Source organism: Prinia subflava, chromosome 8 (assembly GCF_021018805.1).
Source record: "Prinia subflava isolate CZ2003 ecotype Zambia chromosome 8, Cam_Psub_1.2, whole genome shotgun sequence".
NCBI lineage: Eukaryota > Metazoa > Chordata > Aves > Passeriformes > Cisticolidae > Prinia > Prinia subflava.
The window spans coordinates 35508531-35525120 of record NC_086254.1 but is presented as its reverse complement, the minus strand read 5'-3'; the positions used below and the strand labels follow the sequence as shown (position 1 = coordinate 35525120).

Here is a 16590-nt window from a genome sequence, read left to right as displayed (position 1 = left end):
CCATGGGTGCCTCAATCCTTCTTCATAAATCCCTTCCCTGGCTAAGGGCAGGTGCCCAGCTCGGAGTCACTCTTCCAGGCTGTGAGGGTGAGACTTGTCCAGGGCCAGTGTTCACCTCCAGCTGGGGTGCAGCACCTTGGCCCCAAATTCTGACACTGAAACAGCACCCGTGACAGCAGCCCCTGTTCTGCCCACAGGTAGGGGTTTATCCCACAGGCTCAGAATGAAACTGAAACCATGATCCCTGCAAATAAAGCATCTTCACATCTCAAACCCACCAAAATCCCTTGTTCTAGTGGCTTTCTGTTTATTGCCATTAACTCGTGGCCTTCTCTGAGAAGCAACAAGAAATGTGACTCTCCCAGTGAGATTTGGTCCAGATTTACCACTAACAGTTAATGAAAACATCCTATGCCAAGAGGCAGTTTAAGACCTCTGCTCCAGTCTAACTCACTTGTATTTTTATTTCTCTGTACATTCCTGTGGCCTTGTCAGGTGTCAGAGCTGAGTTGGGGAAGGATGGAAAGGGAGAGCTGTGCTGGGAGGGCATCACTTGAGTGGGATGAGGTCCCTTGTCACAGCTGTTTAACAGGGAAAGCACAGATTGGTCACTGATGTGTAATAAAGTACTCCCTGCACTTCCCCTTACAATATAGCATTGGTTTTCACACCCTAACTTTTTTTTTTTCCTGGTTTTACTTTGGTTTCCAGAGGTTTTTTTTGTTGCCTGTTTTTATGGTCTACTAAACATTTCTATTCAAAGATTATAAACTTTCATTTCAGTTGGGAGTGTGACTGGCGTGGCTCCTACTTCCTTTTAGCTCCTTGGGAAGACCTACAAAAACATTCTTTTTCTTCTTCAGTTCTTACCACTTATCTGTTTTGGGATAGTTTTCACGTGTGGATGCATCTTGTTCTGCTCCCCATTTCTAGGGCATGAGCTCTGCATCAGGAGTAGATAAATCCCTAGCAGTGCTGTCCATCCAGCCTGGAGCCTTTTAAAGCTTACAGAAAAAACAAGCTTGTCCATTTTGCTAAATATCTTCTTTTTCACTTCTAGGTCCTCCTATAGAGCCCCTGGAGCCAACCAGGCCTTTACCAACTCTTCCTGTTCGCAGAATTCACTCCACTTCAGAAAGAAAGCACGAGAGACAGCCACGACCTCCCAGTCCTCCTCTGGGTGATAGGCCAGCTCTCCCTGGCTCCAAACCCAACATCTGTGATGGCAACTTTAACACTGTGGCTCTCTTTAGAGGAGAAATGTTTGTTTTCAAGGTACTAAGAATTCCCACTTACCCATGAGTCTTCCCTTCATTTTATTGCTGGAAAAGGTCAATAGAAGTGTTTGGTAGTGAGATTTGAAATGTCTGTGAAAAGAGCTCTGTTCTTCTGAGGCTGATGACTGAGCAATATTGGAAGAAAGTGTGAGCAGATTGGCTCTGTAATATTTGGAAACAGTGCCTGATGGGATTTACAAAATGCCCAGGAATCCTGTGCTCCAAATGTGAACTGGGTGCATTGGCAGAGAATTCAGATGCCACAAAGTCTGAGAGGAGCCATCTGTAAAGCCAGGAAGTAATACCAGTACCATGGGTAACCATAGAATCCTAGAGTGGTTGGGTTGGGTTGGGTTGGGTTGGGAGGGACCTTAAAGACCACCTTGTTCTACCTCCTGCCATGGACAGGGACACCCTCAACTACACCAAGCCCCATCCAAGCTGGCCTGAAACTCTTTCAGGGATGGGGCAGCCACAGCTCCTCTGGGAGCAAGCCTCATTGTCTCAGATGTGACATGCATGGAACTGGGGCTTCGAGAGCACTCAGCCTACCTGGGTAGTTTGAGTCAACCTTTCTTGTAAACTACAGCCCTTTGCTCAATAACCCTTTAGAGTACCTTGTATATGGACATCCATGATCCCATTCCCAAAATACCAGTAGCTTTCACTCTACCCAATGGGTGTGAAGTGTGGGAAGGGATATATTGAAGGTTATTAAATGGACAAACCAAATCAGTTGCAGAAGATTCCTGAAATGAAACTAGTTGAAGGTTGGGATGGTATCTGGGAGAAGTCTTAAAAGGTTCTGTCCTGCTCATGCTCATCCCTGAACATCCACTGCAGCTTTAACAAATGATTGAATATCTAAAGGGATATTTCATAAAACTCCTTTGTGCCTTTAAACATTTTGTGTTTCACACAGTCACCAGTTCACAGCTCAGGCTGTCGGGCTCTCCTGGGCTCCAAGAGCTGAGCTTCAACTGAACCAGGACAAGCATGACAACTCAGTGACAAGACATGGAGAGGTCACAATGCTTACAGCTGTGGACTCGCTTCCCCCCTGCTCCTTCTCCCTCTCCTTCTTTCCACCCTTTTTCACAGCACCATCAATCAACATTTCCCCCTTTGGGCTGCCATCTTTTCCCCACAGAACTTCCCACTCTGGAGACAGTGTTGGGCTGGGTTGGAGCTGTCACCTGAAGCAGGACTTGTATCTGTAATGGTTGTGGGGCCTAGGCAAGGATTAGCAGTGCTGCATGCTGGACTCAGCCAGGTCTGACCGCCAGACAAAAGTACTCAGTCTCAAGAGGCTTCTGGTTTCCTCAGGATCGCTGGTTCTGGCGTCTGCGCAACAACCGGGTGCAGGAGGGGTACCCCATGCAGATTGAGCAGTTCTGGAAGGGGCTCCCTGCAAAGATCGACGCAGCCTACGAGCGCTCTGATGGCAAATTTGTTTTCTTCAAAGGTACAGTACAAGCCAACCACCCCTGCTTCACCTCAGGCTGCTTTTACGGCATGAAAATGGTGAAAACAGGTACGCTGCACCCTTGCCCTTTTCCAAGGGGGCACTTCAAGCAGCCACTGATCCTTAAAATACAGCTTCGTGTGGGCTGGCCTTGCCAGGACAATCTCTGCATAGAGTTAATATCTGTTAGGGGAAGTTTGCTTTCATGTGATAACAAGAAACAGCTCCTCTTTCCCAGGGAGAGTCAGTCCCCTGCTTATCTTCTTGAACACCTTTTGCCAGGGCATTGAGGCCTCTACAGGTGCAGGGCACTCCCAAAGCTCATTTCTGGACAATTGTCTCCTAAAGAGACAAAATGACCAAGCTTGTGCTGGGGCCCACTTTAGCTCCTTGTATGGTGACAGTGCCTGAACAGGATCCTGTAACTTGAGAGCAAGTTGTGAGCAAGGAAGGGTGGCTGGAAAGTACAGCAAGTACAAAACCACAGGACTTGGGCTTCTGGATTTGTGTCTGCAGCTTCAGTATCTCAGCTTTCTAAACTGTACTAAAACTTGAGAGGCTCAGGGAAAGGCAGAAGAAATGTCTGAAAAGCTTGGGCTGATCAACACCTCAGCCTGAGCAACAGATGGCAGACAGGGGATGAGACAAGTCTTTGAAGTCATGACTGGTGTGAGAAGGTAAATGGGAAAAGGCTGTTCAGGAGCTCTCCCAGAACAAGATCTGAGGAGCAGAGATGAAATAAGGTTTGAGATTCAAAATGAAGTGGAGGAGCAGCTTTTTCACAGATTACAGTTAATCCTGGAAGCCCTCAACATGCTATGGTTCACTGCAGTTGGTTTAGATTCATATGGATCCAACTCTTAACAGGCCAATCTGTTTGTTGTTTGTGTCCCCACTCACCTCTAGGAGACAAGTACTGGGTTTTTAAGGAAGTGACAGCAGAGCCAGGCTACCCTCACAGCCTGGTGGAGCTGGGGAGCTGCCTGCCCCGGGAGGGCATCGACACGGCGCTGCGCTGGGAGCCCGTGGGCAAAACCTACTTCTTCAAAGGGGACAGGTACTGGAGGTACAACGAGGACAAGAGAGCAACGGATCCAGGATACCCAAAACCCATCACCGTGTGGAGAGGAATCCCTCAGGCTCCTCAGGGGGCTTTCATCAGCAAGGAAGGCTGTATGTGTCTGCAGTCATTACACCTGTTAGATCGGGGAGGGCTGGTCTGTGCTGGGAGCTGGGTGGTTGGATGTGAAGTGTTTTGAGTATTTTCTGATCCAGGAATTAAGTCTCAGAAGCCCTGGGGTCACCTGGGCTTTGTGAGCAGCAGCAGTCTGAGATCCTTCCTGACCCTCATCCCAACCCACACACCTCAGCTGCTAACACATTGTGACAATCCAGCTGTGTGGGAATGGGACTTTTTTGCTGCAATAGACCCTACCTAACTTTTCCTAGGTCCTGGTTCTGGGGATGCTGGAACTTACATTTCCTCCGAATTTACCTGTAGTGAGCTCTGGCTCGCTGCTAAAGGTTCCAACCTGTCTGATGTTAGCAGTTAGCCTTGAAGTTAGCTCTCAGGGGCTTGGAGTTCCAGAGACTCAGAGGCTCCTTCCAACACATTTCTTTCTCTGATTAGAAGATTTCCTCCTCCCCCAGTTAGGGAAAGAGCCAACAGAGTGGACTTGAGCCATTGAGGCTGTTCGAATCTGGAGCTGTGGTGTGAGAGGAGGGCTGTAGGACTGGGCCAGGCTGGAGGATGGCAGTGAGAGCAGCCAAGCTGGGGGACAGTGCAGGAGACCAACACTTTCACCACAGTTCCCTTCTTCTCCTGTTCTCTTTCTTTTTATCTAGTAATTTGAGAGTCATTAGAAAATAGGTCATCTGGGGAGAGGGAGGTGCTTCAAACAACAGTAGTATAAAGCATCACCTTTTATTAGCAGAAGGACAACATTGCTCCTTAAGACAGGCCAAATCTTCTGGATTCTGGGGCAAAAGGATTCATCTTACTCACCATTTGCTCCCTCAGGCTGAATTTGCTCCCTGACTGAACAGAAACTTGGTGTTCTTCCAAACACTGTCACACCCAGGCACACACTGGCACCCTGCAGATGATGTTAATTACTTGGTAATGATGAGCACATATTTACAGATGCTTTAGGAAAAAAAAACCAAAAAACTCACTGCAGAACCCTTCCTTTAAAGTTAGTAGGGTTTTCTTTTCAATTCCTAGCTTGTCTTGGCCAAGGGGAATCACATTCCCTGGGCAGTGTTGAACACGGTAGCCAGGGTTACAGCTTCTGCATTAAATCCCAGCCCCAAAACCACCTTCACTTTCCAATGGCTTAGAAATGCTCTGGATAATTGTTTTATTGACTTAGGTACTGGCCATCTTCAGGTTGTCCAGGCTCCCTTAATGTCCTCCCATAAGCACAGCTCATTAACTGGGAATAGTGAGAAATACTCTCTATTTTGTCTCCTAGTTTACACCTACTTTTACAAAGGGAAGGAGTACTGGAAGTTCGATAACCAGAGGCTGAGTGTGGAGCCAGGCTACCCCAGGTCGATCCTCAAGGACTGGATGGGCTGTAACCAGAAGGATGTTGAGCGGAGCAAGGACCGGCGCCTCCCGCACGACGACGTGGATATCATGGTGACGATAAATGACATGCCCAGCACTGTCAATGCCATCGCAGTGGTGATCCCCTGCATCCTGTCTCTGTGTATCCTTGTCCTGGTATACACAATCTTCCAGTTTAAAAACAAAGAGGTGCAGCAAAATGTTGTGTACTACAAAAGACCTGTCCAGGAATGGGTATGACACAGCCTGCTGCACATTTCAACTCATTGAGCTGATGAGGACTATGGGCACACACAAAAAAGAGGAAAAAATGCATTGAAAAGCCTACCAAACAAAACTGCTTCAGTGACCTACAAGTTTTGGACACCCTGGGATGGAAATAAGCAGGAAAACTGGAAAAAACACTGGCAGGCAGCCTTGCAGTGTGGAGCCTCTTTGCTTTGTACTGCTTTGGTCACCGGCCGGTCGTGGTGCCATCCACCGGCTCGCTCTGCCAGCACCAGAGTCTTTGAGACAGGTTTCAACTGATCTGGGAAACTTCCTTCAGTTCCCTGCACCAGTGCTCCCTGTTAAACCCAGCATTCTCCAGTGTAGCTAAACCACCTCTGAACAGAACCATTTTTTAAATAGCTGTCTCATAAATGAATTAAGATCATGAAATCTATGAACAAGAACAATTTCAGTGTCATAAGCAGAAGACATTCTGATGCTGAATCATTCTAAAAAATCTTCTTAGTTTATTAAAAAATCCAGGGATCTACCTGGATACAATTTTCCAATACCTGCTGGTCAGATGTTTTGTACATTCATAACTAATCAATGCTGCCACTCAGCACAGTGCACGAGGAACCACCAAGCACTCAAAGAAGTACCGGAGTGTGGAGCAGAAGCTCAAGAAGCACCAAACCAGACACCTGGCAAGCCCTAGACTGGGACAATCTGAAGACAAAGTAATCAGGTCTTAAAAAAAAAAAAATCATGTTTTTTGTTTTGGGAGCCAATCATAAAGAAATATTTAAATGTCATTTAAGTTGGTTTAAGCTCCTGCCAGCAAGAACCCAGGAACCAGTGGTTACCGAAATACCGGGAATGTGTATGGACAGACTGCACTCTGCCCGTTAAGACGTTGGGAAAAGATGAGTTGTTGTTCTGTGGCATGTGTAACTAGATTGTGGAATTTGTATGTTGGGTTTCAGGAGAATGGAAATGTTTGTATGGAGTGAGGTTGTCATTATATTTTGCTGAAATAATCAAGGTACAGTAAGAATTAGGCCTGTTTATAAAACTAAATCCAACCCCTGTAGATGTAACAAACATTGTACGCCTTCAGGATTTGGGGGTTTGTTTTGCTCACTTCTTCACAGGCAAATATTTGGCAAGGAGCAAAGGAAGCATGCCACACAGTAGAATGAGTTTACCACGTTTGACAGAGCCATAAAAATCAGGTAAAGGCAAGAAAAATACCTTAACCTGCAGCTAGTGACTTTCCACAGGTCTCTTCCTACAACAGTAGTTTTGCTTGTCCCTCTTACAGTTGTGAGTGATTCAGGACATTGTGCCCTAACCACAAACTTTTGGTTTTCATGTTGATGCTGATATTTTTACCATGTTGAATAAGAGCGGAAGAGTCTTTTGCAGAGCAGTGTAACAGTGAAGTCCAGCACTGTACAGAAGTGCCATCCATGTCAGCACAGGAATTGCTTTGCCCACTCACCATGGGGAACAGGTGATTAACCTAAACCCTCTGCCTGTAACTGAACTTTATTGAGTGCAATGGAAGTGCAATGCACAGAATGTCCACTTAGTATAGAAAAAATACAGCTTTGTAATGTCAGCTCTGAAAAAAAATCCCAAGGACAACAAACACTAAACACAGGCTAAAAGTATTCCTAATTAAAATGAGGAACAAAGCAGCAGAGAGATCGTTAGAATTATGGATTGCTAATTAGTGCTCAAATATTGTTCTGGTGAAGCAGGATAGACACATAGATTTGTCTGGTGAAGCCCACTATGACTGCATTAACGTGTGGTCTCAAATTGTATTTTGTCCTTCATAACTGATTTCCGTAGCCAAGCTGTTTATTGTGTTTAAACATAAACTATTACCAACATATTACAAAGTAAGTGAGAAGCTCGTAGATGCAAAACTTTGAACTGTAGTGACAAAACGTGCTAACGTCTCATGATGAGTGAAGGAGTGCGAAGGACCAAACGAAATCAGAGCTCCTGATCAGACACCCCCACGCTACTCCGCGTTGCTCTGTGTACCAGAGGTGTGGTGGGACACACCACGGCCGCCACAGCCCCGCGGCACCTCGGTCTCATCTGTACGCTGCCATCTCGCCGGGACTGCGACAGCCCAAACCTTTGAGCAACTTCCAACAGCCATCATTAAAAAAAAAACTATTAAAAAAAAAAATTACAACGGAGAGAGATGTCTGGGTTTGTTTGTATTTTCTCCGCCCTGCCCCAAAGGTAGGTAGGTTTTTGGCCTGCCCACGGAATGAGCTGTTCGGGTGGCGCAGTGCCCGGGTGGGCAGGAGGCTGAGCCCTGTGCTGGGCTGGCTGCAGCAAGGTGAGCTGCTGCCCTGGGCTGCCAAAACCCAGCCTCAGCTCCACAGAGCCACAGAAATACCCCAGGGCTTTTCTACCTGCCCTGTGCCTGGCTCCTGGGGCAGCTGTTACATATGGGAGTTTCCAGGGGGTGAGGTATCCCAGGAGGGTGAGACCAGCCCTCTGCAGCCACAGGGGGCTGCAGGGGGGGAAGCAGCTTTCCTCCAGCACAATCCCATTCATTACCACCTCTGCTTTGCTAACATCAGCCCCTGGGCAGTCGTGGGTTAACTTGGATCTGGGCACAAACACGTTTTTTTGTGTAAGTGACAGTTCCCACCCCTGAGCTCTTTGCTGGGATCCTGTGCTGTGCTACAGAAGCACTGGACTCGCTGCCCATCAGCCTGGCCAAAGCTCTCTGTGGGCAGGGGCTGTGTTCCGGCTCCTGTCCAGAAATGCAGGACACATTGTTCCCACAGGGGAGCAGGGATCAGCAGTGCTAATTCAACTCTAACAAGCAAAAGGCTGTAGTGTGTTCCTGTGATCCTGCTCTGCACCACGGGGGTTTGGACAGCCCGGGGACCTTGGAACACCCTGCCAGCCACACTCACTATACTGCACTCAAGATCCCATTTGGGTTTTTTTTCCAGTTTTTGACTGCTTTGAATATTTTCATTACCATTCAGGCTCATTGCCACAGGAAACTTAGACATTTGCTGGGACACTTGATCACTACATTCACAAAAGCTGGTCCTCCACTAAGATAGATTTATTATTCCTAACTTGTAACAAGTCACTAATCCTCAAGATCTCCAGTCTCATACTGTGAGGACTTGGAGGTTTAGAAACCTCTGTAAAGGATCCTTACAAGTTTTTGGCCATTAAAGCACACATAGCTACACACCCCAAGACCTCACTGAACCCAGTTATGAGCCTTTCATTTCTCCTTCCTGTCACATTCACCCCAGGGCTAGATTCCAGCTCTTCTCATAGTATCACCTATTTATCCAGCACTCCTTTAGTTCCTCTGATCATTCCTGCAACCCTTCCTGAGGTCACGTGTTGCCTTCCACTGCCTGATGGCAAAGGTGCCAGGCAGCTTTAGCCATGGTATGTAACCCACATCTTTGTAGCTCAGCAATTTCATTTTTAAGAACCCCAAGAACCCAAGGAAATCCAGCTCTGGGGACATACAATTCGATTTTATTGACTATTCCTGAACACCTTTTGGCATCATCACCACACATGCCGTGCTCCTTGGAGATGAAAGCACATGAAAAGGGTCAGTCAAGGGCTGTGCTGTGCTTGTGCCCCAGGCTGCCCTGCCAAGGGCCTGTCACCTGGAATCCTGCCAAACTGGAACCCTTCACCTGGGCTCTCATTTCACCCATGCTGTGGCACAGTGCTGTGCTCAGCCTCCTCCTCACCACCCTGCTCCTGCCAGCTCTGGCACTGTGGGGCATGATCTCAGGGCAAGCAACGGGCAGCAGCATGAGAATTTCACCCCTCCTTTCCCCAGCTTCTTTGGGAGTTTGAGAGCCAAAATTTAATGCAGATGAGCACTAACCCAAAATATCTATTTGCAGAAACAATTGGCAACCACTGTGCAACACTTGCATCTCATCTACACATAGTGCTCAGGATAAAGAGGCATCATGGACTTACAGCTAATGCTGATTTGGGCTGTTTGGGGTTTGTTTACTTAATTAGCTCCAGACATTGTTTGCTTTTTTAACCATTACTGAAGCCAGAGCAGGTCTGTTCCAATATGGATTTTCAGTCAGGAATGTGCTCTTGCAGTCCTCAGAATGTACCAGTACTGGGTGAAATTTGGATTCTTAACTACAATGTGCTTCACTTCACACTCAGCTGCACCGAGTTTCCCTTTCTATCCAGTCCTCATCCTCACTAGTCAGAGTAGACAGTATGGCCCAAATTCCCTGCCCTAATCCAATTACTTTCCTAAACCAGACAGGTCAGAGGGCTTCCCTCATTCCATGGTATCACCCAAGGTCCCCAAATGCCTTTGGCACAAAATCCTGCCAAATGCCTTTTGAAAATAACAACAGTACAAGAGACCTTCTCCCTATCCCTGTGGACTCTTAAGAGCTGCACGGGTCTTCTGGGACACAGCTTGCCATTGAAACACCACATTTATTCTCTCATGATCCATGTTTCTAAACCCATTCTGTATTAGTTTATTTTCCTTGTACACAGGTCCCTCTCACTAGCTCAGAATTCCCACAGACCCATGTTTAAAACAGGTATAGTTTCCTGCACCCAAGAGCTGAGCCCCGTGAGGTGGTCAAAGGGAAGCAGCTTCTCTAAATACTGAGAAAGGCCGAGAGGAGGACACCTGGAGTCAGGGCCAAGACAGGTGGTGCATGGTATCAAAGGGTTGATATCTGATCACAGATAATCGCGGCAATCTTTATTTTGAAGTTTAAGGAGTAATCTTTTATCAGCCAAATCTTACAAAGCCTTCCCTGAACATCTAGACAGTAAAACAAAAAATGGAAACTTATTATTCAATTTTCTACAAACCCAAAGACCCTGGGCTGAAAAGAGCTCTGCCCATACAGCCCTCATTCCCCAAGAGAACCCAGCTGAGAGCAAGGCAGCTGTGTGCAGACAAGAGAGAGCTTCCTCTTACACCCAGGATGGGAAATGGAGGCACTTCTATGCCCTCAGTGCACCCTTAATGGGCAAGCAGGAAAGTAACTGAAGTATCACTGAGCAACAGCTGTGTAGAAAGAAATTACAATCTTTTGCCTGAAAGTAGCACCTACAGTTGCTTTCCATCTGGCACAGGCAGAGCTCTCCACGAGGAAGCTCCCAAATCTGTAGCCTCTGACTGCTTAGAACCGTGTGGTTTAACCTTTGTCTCCAAAGTAACTCCAGATAATCTATTGGGATTTGCTGATTTCCAGGACTTTCTTGTTGCAGAAGGCGAACCCTGCAGGACAAATTAAGCCCACAGGCAACAGAGTGCCTTTTGGGCCCTCTCTTGCAGGTGCCTCAGAAGCAGCACAGGTGACACCAGGTCAAACATTGCTCCAGGGACTCCCACACTGTTTTTGTTAAAAGCCCTTGGATGAACACTGAAAAACTCCAGGTTTTATCCAAGCTGATCACTTCAGAATCATCATCCCATGGGAACAGCTGCAAGTCAGGGCAAAAGAGCAGGTGATGATTTTTGAGTTATTTCGTGGCAAGTAAACTACTGTATTTTTGGTATTGGACATACAAAGTGGTCTTACATGTACCTAGAGCAGAAACACCACTTGAGCAGAAGTGTGGACAGAGAGGGCAGCACATGTAGTCCCAAAACAAACTGATGTGGAGCTGGACACCGGTGCAAGACTTAAGGCAAAATAATCTCTAGTGATCAACACCCAAGAGCCACAAGAGTAAATATTGTGGGGTAATTTGAGGGGCTCATTTGGCATTACAAAACCAGAAAGCAGAGCTGAAGAACTGAGCAAAGGGATAGAAAGCATTCCTTATTTGTATCTTATGCATGTTATTTGTCAGTTTTTGTGGTTTACAAAAGATGACAAAAATTTGGTTTTGTAGCCTCTCCCTTGGGCCACGCCTGCAGAAATATCAGGTCTGGATGTCTGTGATCAAAGTGCAGCTCAACACTTCACTCCTTAGGAGCTCTCTGGGAAGTAGGAACCAACATTGTTCATGTCAGGCTAAAAGACAAAACAGAAAGAAGGTTTAGTTATGCCAGAGTGCAGAAGGCATTTCAAAATACCAGCTTCAGTCTGCTCTCACCTTCCCCCTATGAAGCCCAGGAGAAATTTCCCTTCCTATGACAAGAGGGAAGCAAGGCTGGCTGCTAACAGCCACCCACAGGAACAGACCTCTCAGGCTGGCAAAGGCAAAATGCGCATTCAGCCTGGCCCAGGTAATGATTGACAGCTCAGAGCAGGTTTAATTATAGCTCTGATATGCTCAGAGACATCAAGACTTTGTACCCAAACTGTAACAGGGTGAAGAATTCTTTAAAGGGTCCTCCACTGAAGGAATTCCTTATGCCATAAACAATTCCCAGATTGTGGCTGAGAACTCAGCAACCAAGTTACAATGCTCAGGTAGTTCAGGAACACACATTCACCACCAAATCAGTGGTCCTCAGGGTTGTAACTCAAGGCCCAAAAACAGTTCCTACAAGACATCCATCTGTGCTTATGCCTAAATGTAAAAACATTTGCTTATGAAAAACATTTCCATACATTAATGAATGGGGAAGGTCCCATATCATTACCACTCCAGACAGAAAACAACCTCTGCCTCACATTAAAAAGTAACTTGGCCACAGCCTCTGACAAAAAGGCTTAAAAAAATTCAAGTCAGCAGTTTTAAATGGAAGAGGTTTAAGGCAGCAGCAGTAAAGTTTCAGTGTCTTTTTGGCTCCAGAGATTATTACAGCAAGCATTTGAAGTAACAATTGAATAACTACAGTGATCAAAAGCCAAGATGAGAAACAAAGTCACTGGTATTTTAACTTTTAAAATAAGATATGTTTTTAAAAAACCCATTCATGTCATAGCTGAGGACTGAACAGTTAGGAAAGAAAATCTTCCAGCTGAAACAGATGTTAGTTCTCACAAAACGGATTCTCATTGCAAAGAAACATTTCATAACCCACTGAGCAATTGCTGCCAGTAACCAAAGGGGAGGGGAACCAAAAAAAATTATAACGAAAGCAGATGGATCAACTGTGAAACCAGCTGCTCTTATAATAAAATCTTGCCTGTTTGGACCATGACTGTGCCCAGAGGCGGCTCCTCCCTACCTGTCAATCAGGGAATCCCTCATGTTGGTGGCGATGGTGCTTGGCTGAGCCTCGTTGAGCCTGAAGATGCTCTCGATGACGGAGAGCTCGGTGCTGGTGGTGTCCAGCCCGCAGAAGGCGCACCAGTCGTTGACCACCATCCCCGCCGCGATCACCTCGCTGCCGCGGTTCACCGTCCCCGCCTGCCGGCACACAGCAGCGTCAGCGGGGGCTGCCACAGCTCCTCACACAGCCCTGCCACGGGGCCTGGCTGGGCCGCTCAGCTCAGCGCTGAAGAGAAGAACTCTGCCACCAGCAAAGTTCTGAAGGTGTCAGATAAAATGATTAATGAACAGCCTGTGCTCTCTGGTGAGAAACTGGTGTGCCATTCAGTGAAAGGGAATCCAATGAGCGGGAAGGATAACTGCATTCACACATCCAGCTGAGCAGGCACAGGAGCTTCTTACCTAATCTTTTTAAACACTGGCTTCAGCCAAACCACAAACAGCCTCACATTCTGTATCTGCACAATGTGCACAAGCCCAGCAGAGCAACACTTAAGAAGGCAGCTAAAAGCACTGAGCAGCTCATTCAGACTCAGGAAAGACAGGAAACTGTCAGGAAGACTTGGTTCAAGTCTCCTCCTCACCTCTCACTCAGAATCACTGCACAGAGAAACAGTATCTGGAAGCCCCTGAGCTGGAGAAACATTGCAACTGAGTTGGGAGGGAATGGGAGGAGAACACTCCACAAATGCCTTACCACAAGTGGGACCTGCAGCAAAGAAGAGAGCTCATCCTGGTCATCGATGGAAGTTTTGGGGTGCACGATTCCTCCTTGGTTACTAAAAACACAGTAACTTCCAACCAGCACCTGGTCTGCTACTGTTTGTCTGAACACCTCCACCTTCAGCACATCTGCCAGGATCTCTTCTGTCTCCTGCAAATGCAAGGAGGATAAAGCCTTCAGCTAAACAGTATTGTGGAGTGGGAAGTCAAGCTATTCCTGCACACAGCCCCCAGCCTCCCACTCTGCACAGCCCAATGCAACCCAGTCACTCCACATGTTCCCAGCTTCCTGGGTCACTATGAACACAGCCTCACGCCTTTGCTGAGAGATGCCCAAATCCCCCCTCTCTGTTGGGAGTACATCACTTGTATCAATTCTCTGTAAACCATTCCTCTTTGCTCCCAAACCACTGGGACAAAATGGTCCTACACTTCTCATAACTCTAACAACTTCCTTCCTCTCCAGGTTTCACTGTGAATTATTTGATTTCTCTCTTGCTGGCCATCTTACTTCTTATACTTTTTTAAAACATATCGTGCAAAGCCTTCTCCCATCCCCTTATTTTTCCCTTTGCACTCCTGCCACCAAGTCACATTTCTTCACTACCTTTAGCACAACCTGGAAGGAAACACTGTCAGGACCTGCAGCCACACAACACATCTCTCTCAGTGCTGTTAAGGTAACAGGTCTCAGACATAAAATAGGAGTGACTTTGTCTCCTCTGCCCTTATTTTAAACTCTCATACAAGAACCTTCTATTTTTCTTTCAGACCCCCGTAACGATGAACATCCATGGCCTCTTTCAGCTATGACACGCTCTGGCTCACTCAGCTGTAGCTTGTAACTCCTTCTGTGGTCCTCACTGCACTCCTCCTTACGCTCCTTATTAGACCTGTGCACACTCTAATTCACTCAAATTTATGCACCCAAAGCAAACTGCACCCAGTGACCACTGAATCACAGAAGGGTTTGGGTTGGAGGGACCTTACAACTCATCTCATTCTACCCCCCACCATGGGCAGGGACACCTTCCACCAGACCAAGTTGCTCCAAGCCCCGTCCAACCCGGCCTTGGGCACTTCCAGGGATGGAGCTTGGAGGCTCTCTGGGAAACCTGTGCCATGGCCTCACCACCCTCACAGGGAAGAATTCCTTCTGAATATCCCATCCAGCCCTGCCCTCTGTCAGCAGGGAGCTGTTCCCCCTCATCCTGTTCCCCCCACTCCTTCCTTTCTCCAAAGCACGTTCCCCACAGCTGAACCAGAGGGAACCATTCCAGCCCCAGCCCCACTCTGCATGTGGAAGTGTCCCAGTGCCCTGTACCCTGTCCAGGTCTGGGTGAACCAGCGCCACGTAGTCATTGCAGGTGGTGACGTTGCCCAGCGCCGACAGCCGCTCCTCCACGCGCTGGATCCGCACGGAATCTGGAAGGCTGTTGCGGATGTGCTGCAGCTCCTGGTCTGTCGTGCTGCTCGGCACCAGCAGCCCGTGCCTGTTCCCTAAAATGACAAAAGGAAAGAGAACAGCATGAAAAGAATGTTTCCGCAGGGTGTGTTAGCACTTCCCTCCTCTTCACACATGGTTTGAGCTGCTCTTGCTCTGTGCGTTCCTTCCAAGCCCAGAATTCAGTCCAGGAGATGTAAAAATAACCAGCACCACAGAAAAAGAAAAACCAGTCTGAAGCACGAAGTGTGAGTGAATGGCTCTGTCTTTACTCCCTTCTCTCTTCCAACAGGACTAAGGGAGGCCCGAGGCTCCCAGTGAGACACTTTACAAGGAACTCTCCATGCAGATGCCATTTGCCCTACAAAAGGCCCGGTGCTGCTGTTTGTGTGACTGTGGCAGCAGGACTGAATGGCTGAAGGAACAAATAAGCAAGAAGCTGGTCTGACCTAACAGGGTCTCACCAGGCAGAGACACATGAAAGGCTTTTCCCCGACGTTCACATCCAGTAATGCCTCCCCCTCCCCAGGCCGGCACTGAGGAGCAGCGCAGCTTCCCTGGTCCCGAGAGCAAACACTCGCCCCACGCCGGCTCCCGGGAGTCTCTGTTACCCCTGTCCTTCACAGAATCAGCCAGGTTGGAAAAGACCCTTAGGATCATCCTTCCTCCTCCTCACACACTCGAGGCATGGAAAAATAACCCTCGTGGGCGAGGGGCGCTGCTCCACGGGCTCCCCGGCACGGCTCAGCCCCCGCTGCGGCTCCGCCCAAACCCGCGACCTTTCCCCGTCCCCCCGAGCCTCCGGGGCTCCCTCCGCCTCACGTACCCACACACATCCTGCCGATGATGCGGCAGCCGGCGATGGAGGCGTGAACCACCGGGATGGTCCCGAAGAGCTCCCCCTCGAACACGCTGCAAGGAGAAAGCGCCGCGTCAGGGCCCCGCGGGGCCGCGGGCAGGGCCGGGCAGGGCCGGGCCGGGCCCCCCTCACCTGTAGAAGTTCTCGGAGCCGCCGATGGCTACGAGGCAATAAGCGTTGGTGAGCTTGGCGAAACAGCCCAGCTCGTTGTTGTTCTCAAAGCTGGCGCGGACCGCCATAGCAGGAACGGGAATGCGGGCGGGTCTGGGAATGGGAATGAAGCTGGGTCCGGGAAGGAAGCCGGAAGAGGACCCAGAATAGGCCGAGAGCGGGAACTGGGCGGGGCCGGGAAGGAGGCCGGAGTGGGAATGGGAACAGGAACGGGCGGCGGCGGCTCCGAGCGCCTCCGCCGGAACCACGAGGCGCCGCCGCTTCCGCTTCCGGCGGGGCGCGCTGGGGCAGAGCGGCGCCGGCCGCGCTCGGTGGGGACAGCGCCCCCAAGCGGCTTGGAGGTGAGAGCGGGACGGGGAGCGGGACGGGGACCGGCCCGGGACCCGCTGAGGAACCGAGCACGACCGACCCCGGCACTAGAGGGACTGGCCCGTGGCGGCAGCACCGCCCCAGGCACCGCTTGCCAGCCCGGGCCCCGCCACGGCCCTGTGGGACACAACCCGTCCCCGTGTGCCCGGATCGCAGCTGGGGCTGAGCCGGCCCTTGTGTCCCCACAGCCTGGAGAGGCCGCCGCGGGTCCAGGTGCGGCATCGCTGTCCTTGTCCCGGGTGTCCATCACTGTCCCTGTGCCTGTACCAGGTGTGCCCTTGCTGTCCCTCTCCTTGTGCCGGTGCCAGG

At 49.0% G+C, this 16590-nt stretch overlaps 2 protein-coding genes across 3 annotated transcripts in view; one reads left to right on the top strand and one right to left on the bottom strand.

Moving 5' to 3' along the window:
• MMP24 (matrix metallopeptidase 24) overlaps positions 1-11364 on the top strand; it is a 47955-nt gene extending 36591 nt beyond the window's left edge. For both annotated transcript variants that reach the window (XM_063404705.1, XM_063404706.1), the window contains exons 6-9: positions 1061-1275; positions 2604-2742; positions 3649-3915; positions 5217-11364. In XM_063404705.1, the coding sequence (XP_063260775.1) occupies positions 1061-1275; positions 2604-2742; positions 3649-3915; positions 5217-5554 (959 nt within the window). In that variant the 3' untranslated portion in view covers positions 5555-11364. The remainder of the gene's footprint in view (positions 1-1060; positions 1276-2603; positions 2743-3648; positions 3916-5216) is intronic.
• EIF6 (eukaryotic translation initiation factor 6) lies at positions 10277-16149 on the bottom strand. The gene is made up of 6 exons (XM_063404708.1): positions 15874-16149; positions 15709-15794; positions 14763-14938; positions 13413-13589; positions 12672-12853; positions 10277-11565 (listed from the first exon to the last, which is right to left on the bottom strand). The coding sequence occupies exons 1-6, from the start codon at positions 15978-15980 to the stop codon at positions 11556-11558; spliced, it is 738 nt and encodes a 245-aa protein (XP_063260778.1). The 5' UTR covers positions 15981-16149; the 3' UTR covers positions 10277-11555.
• Between the last annotated feature and the right edge of the window lie 441 nt (positions 16150-16590).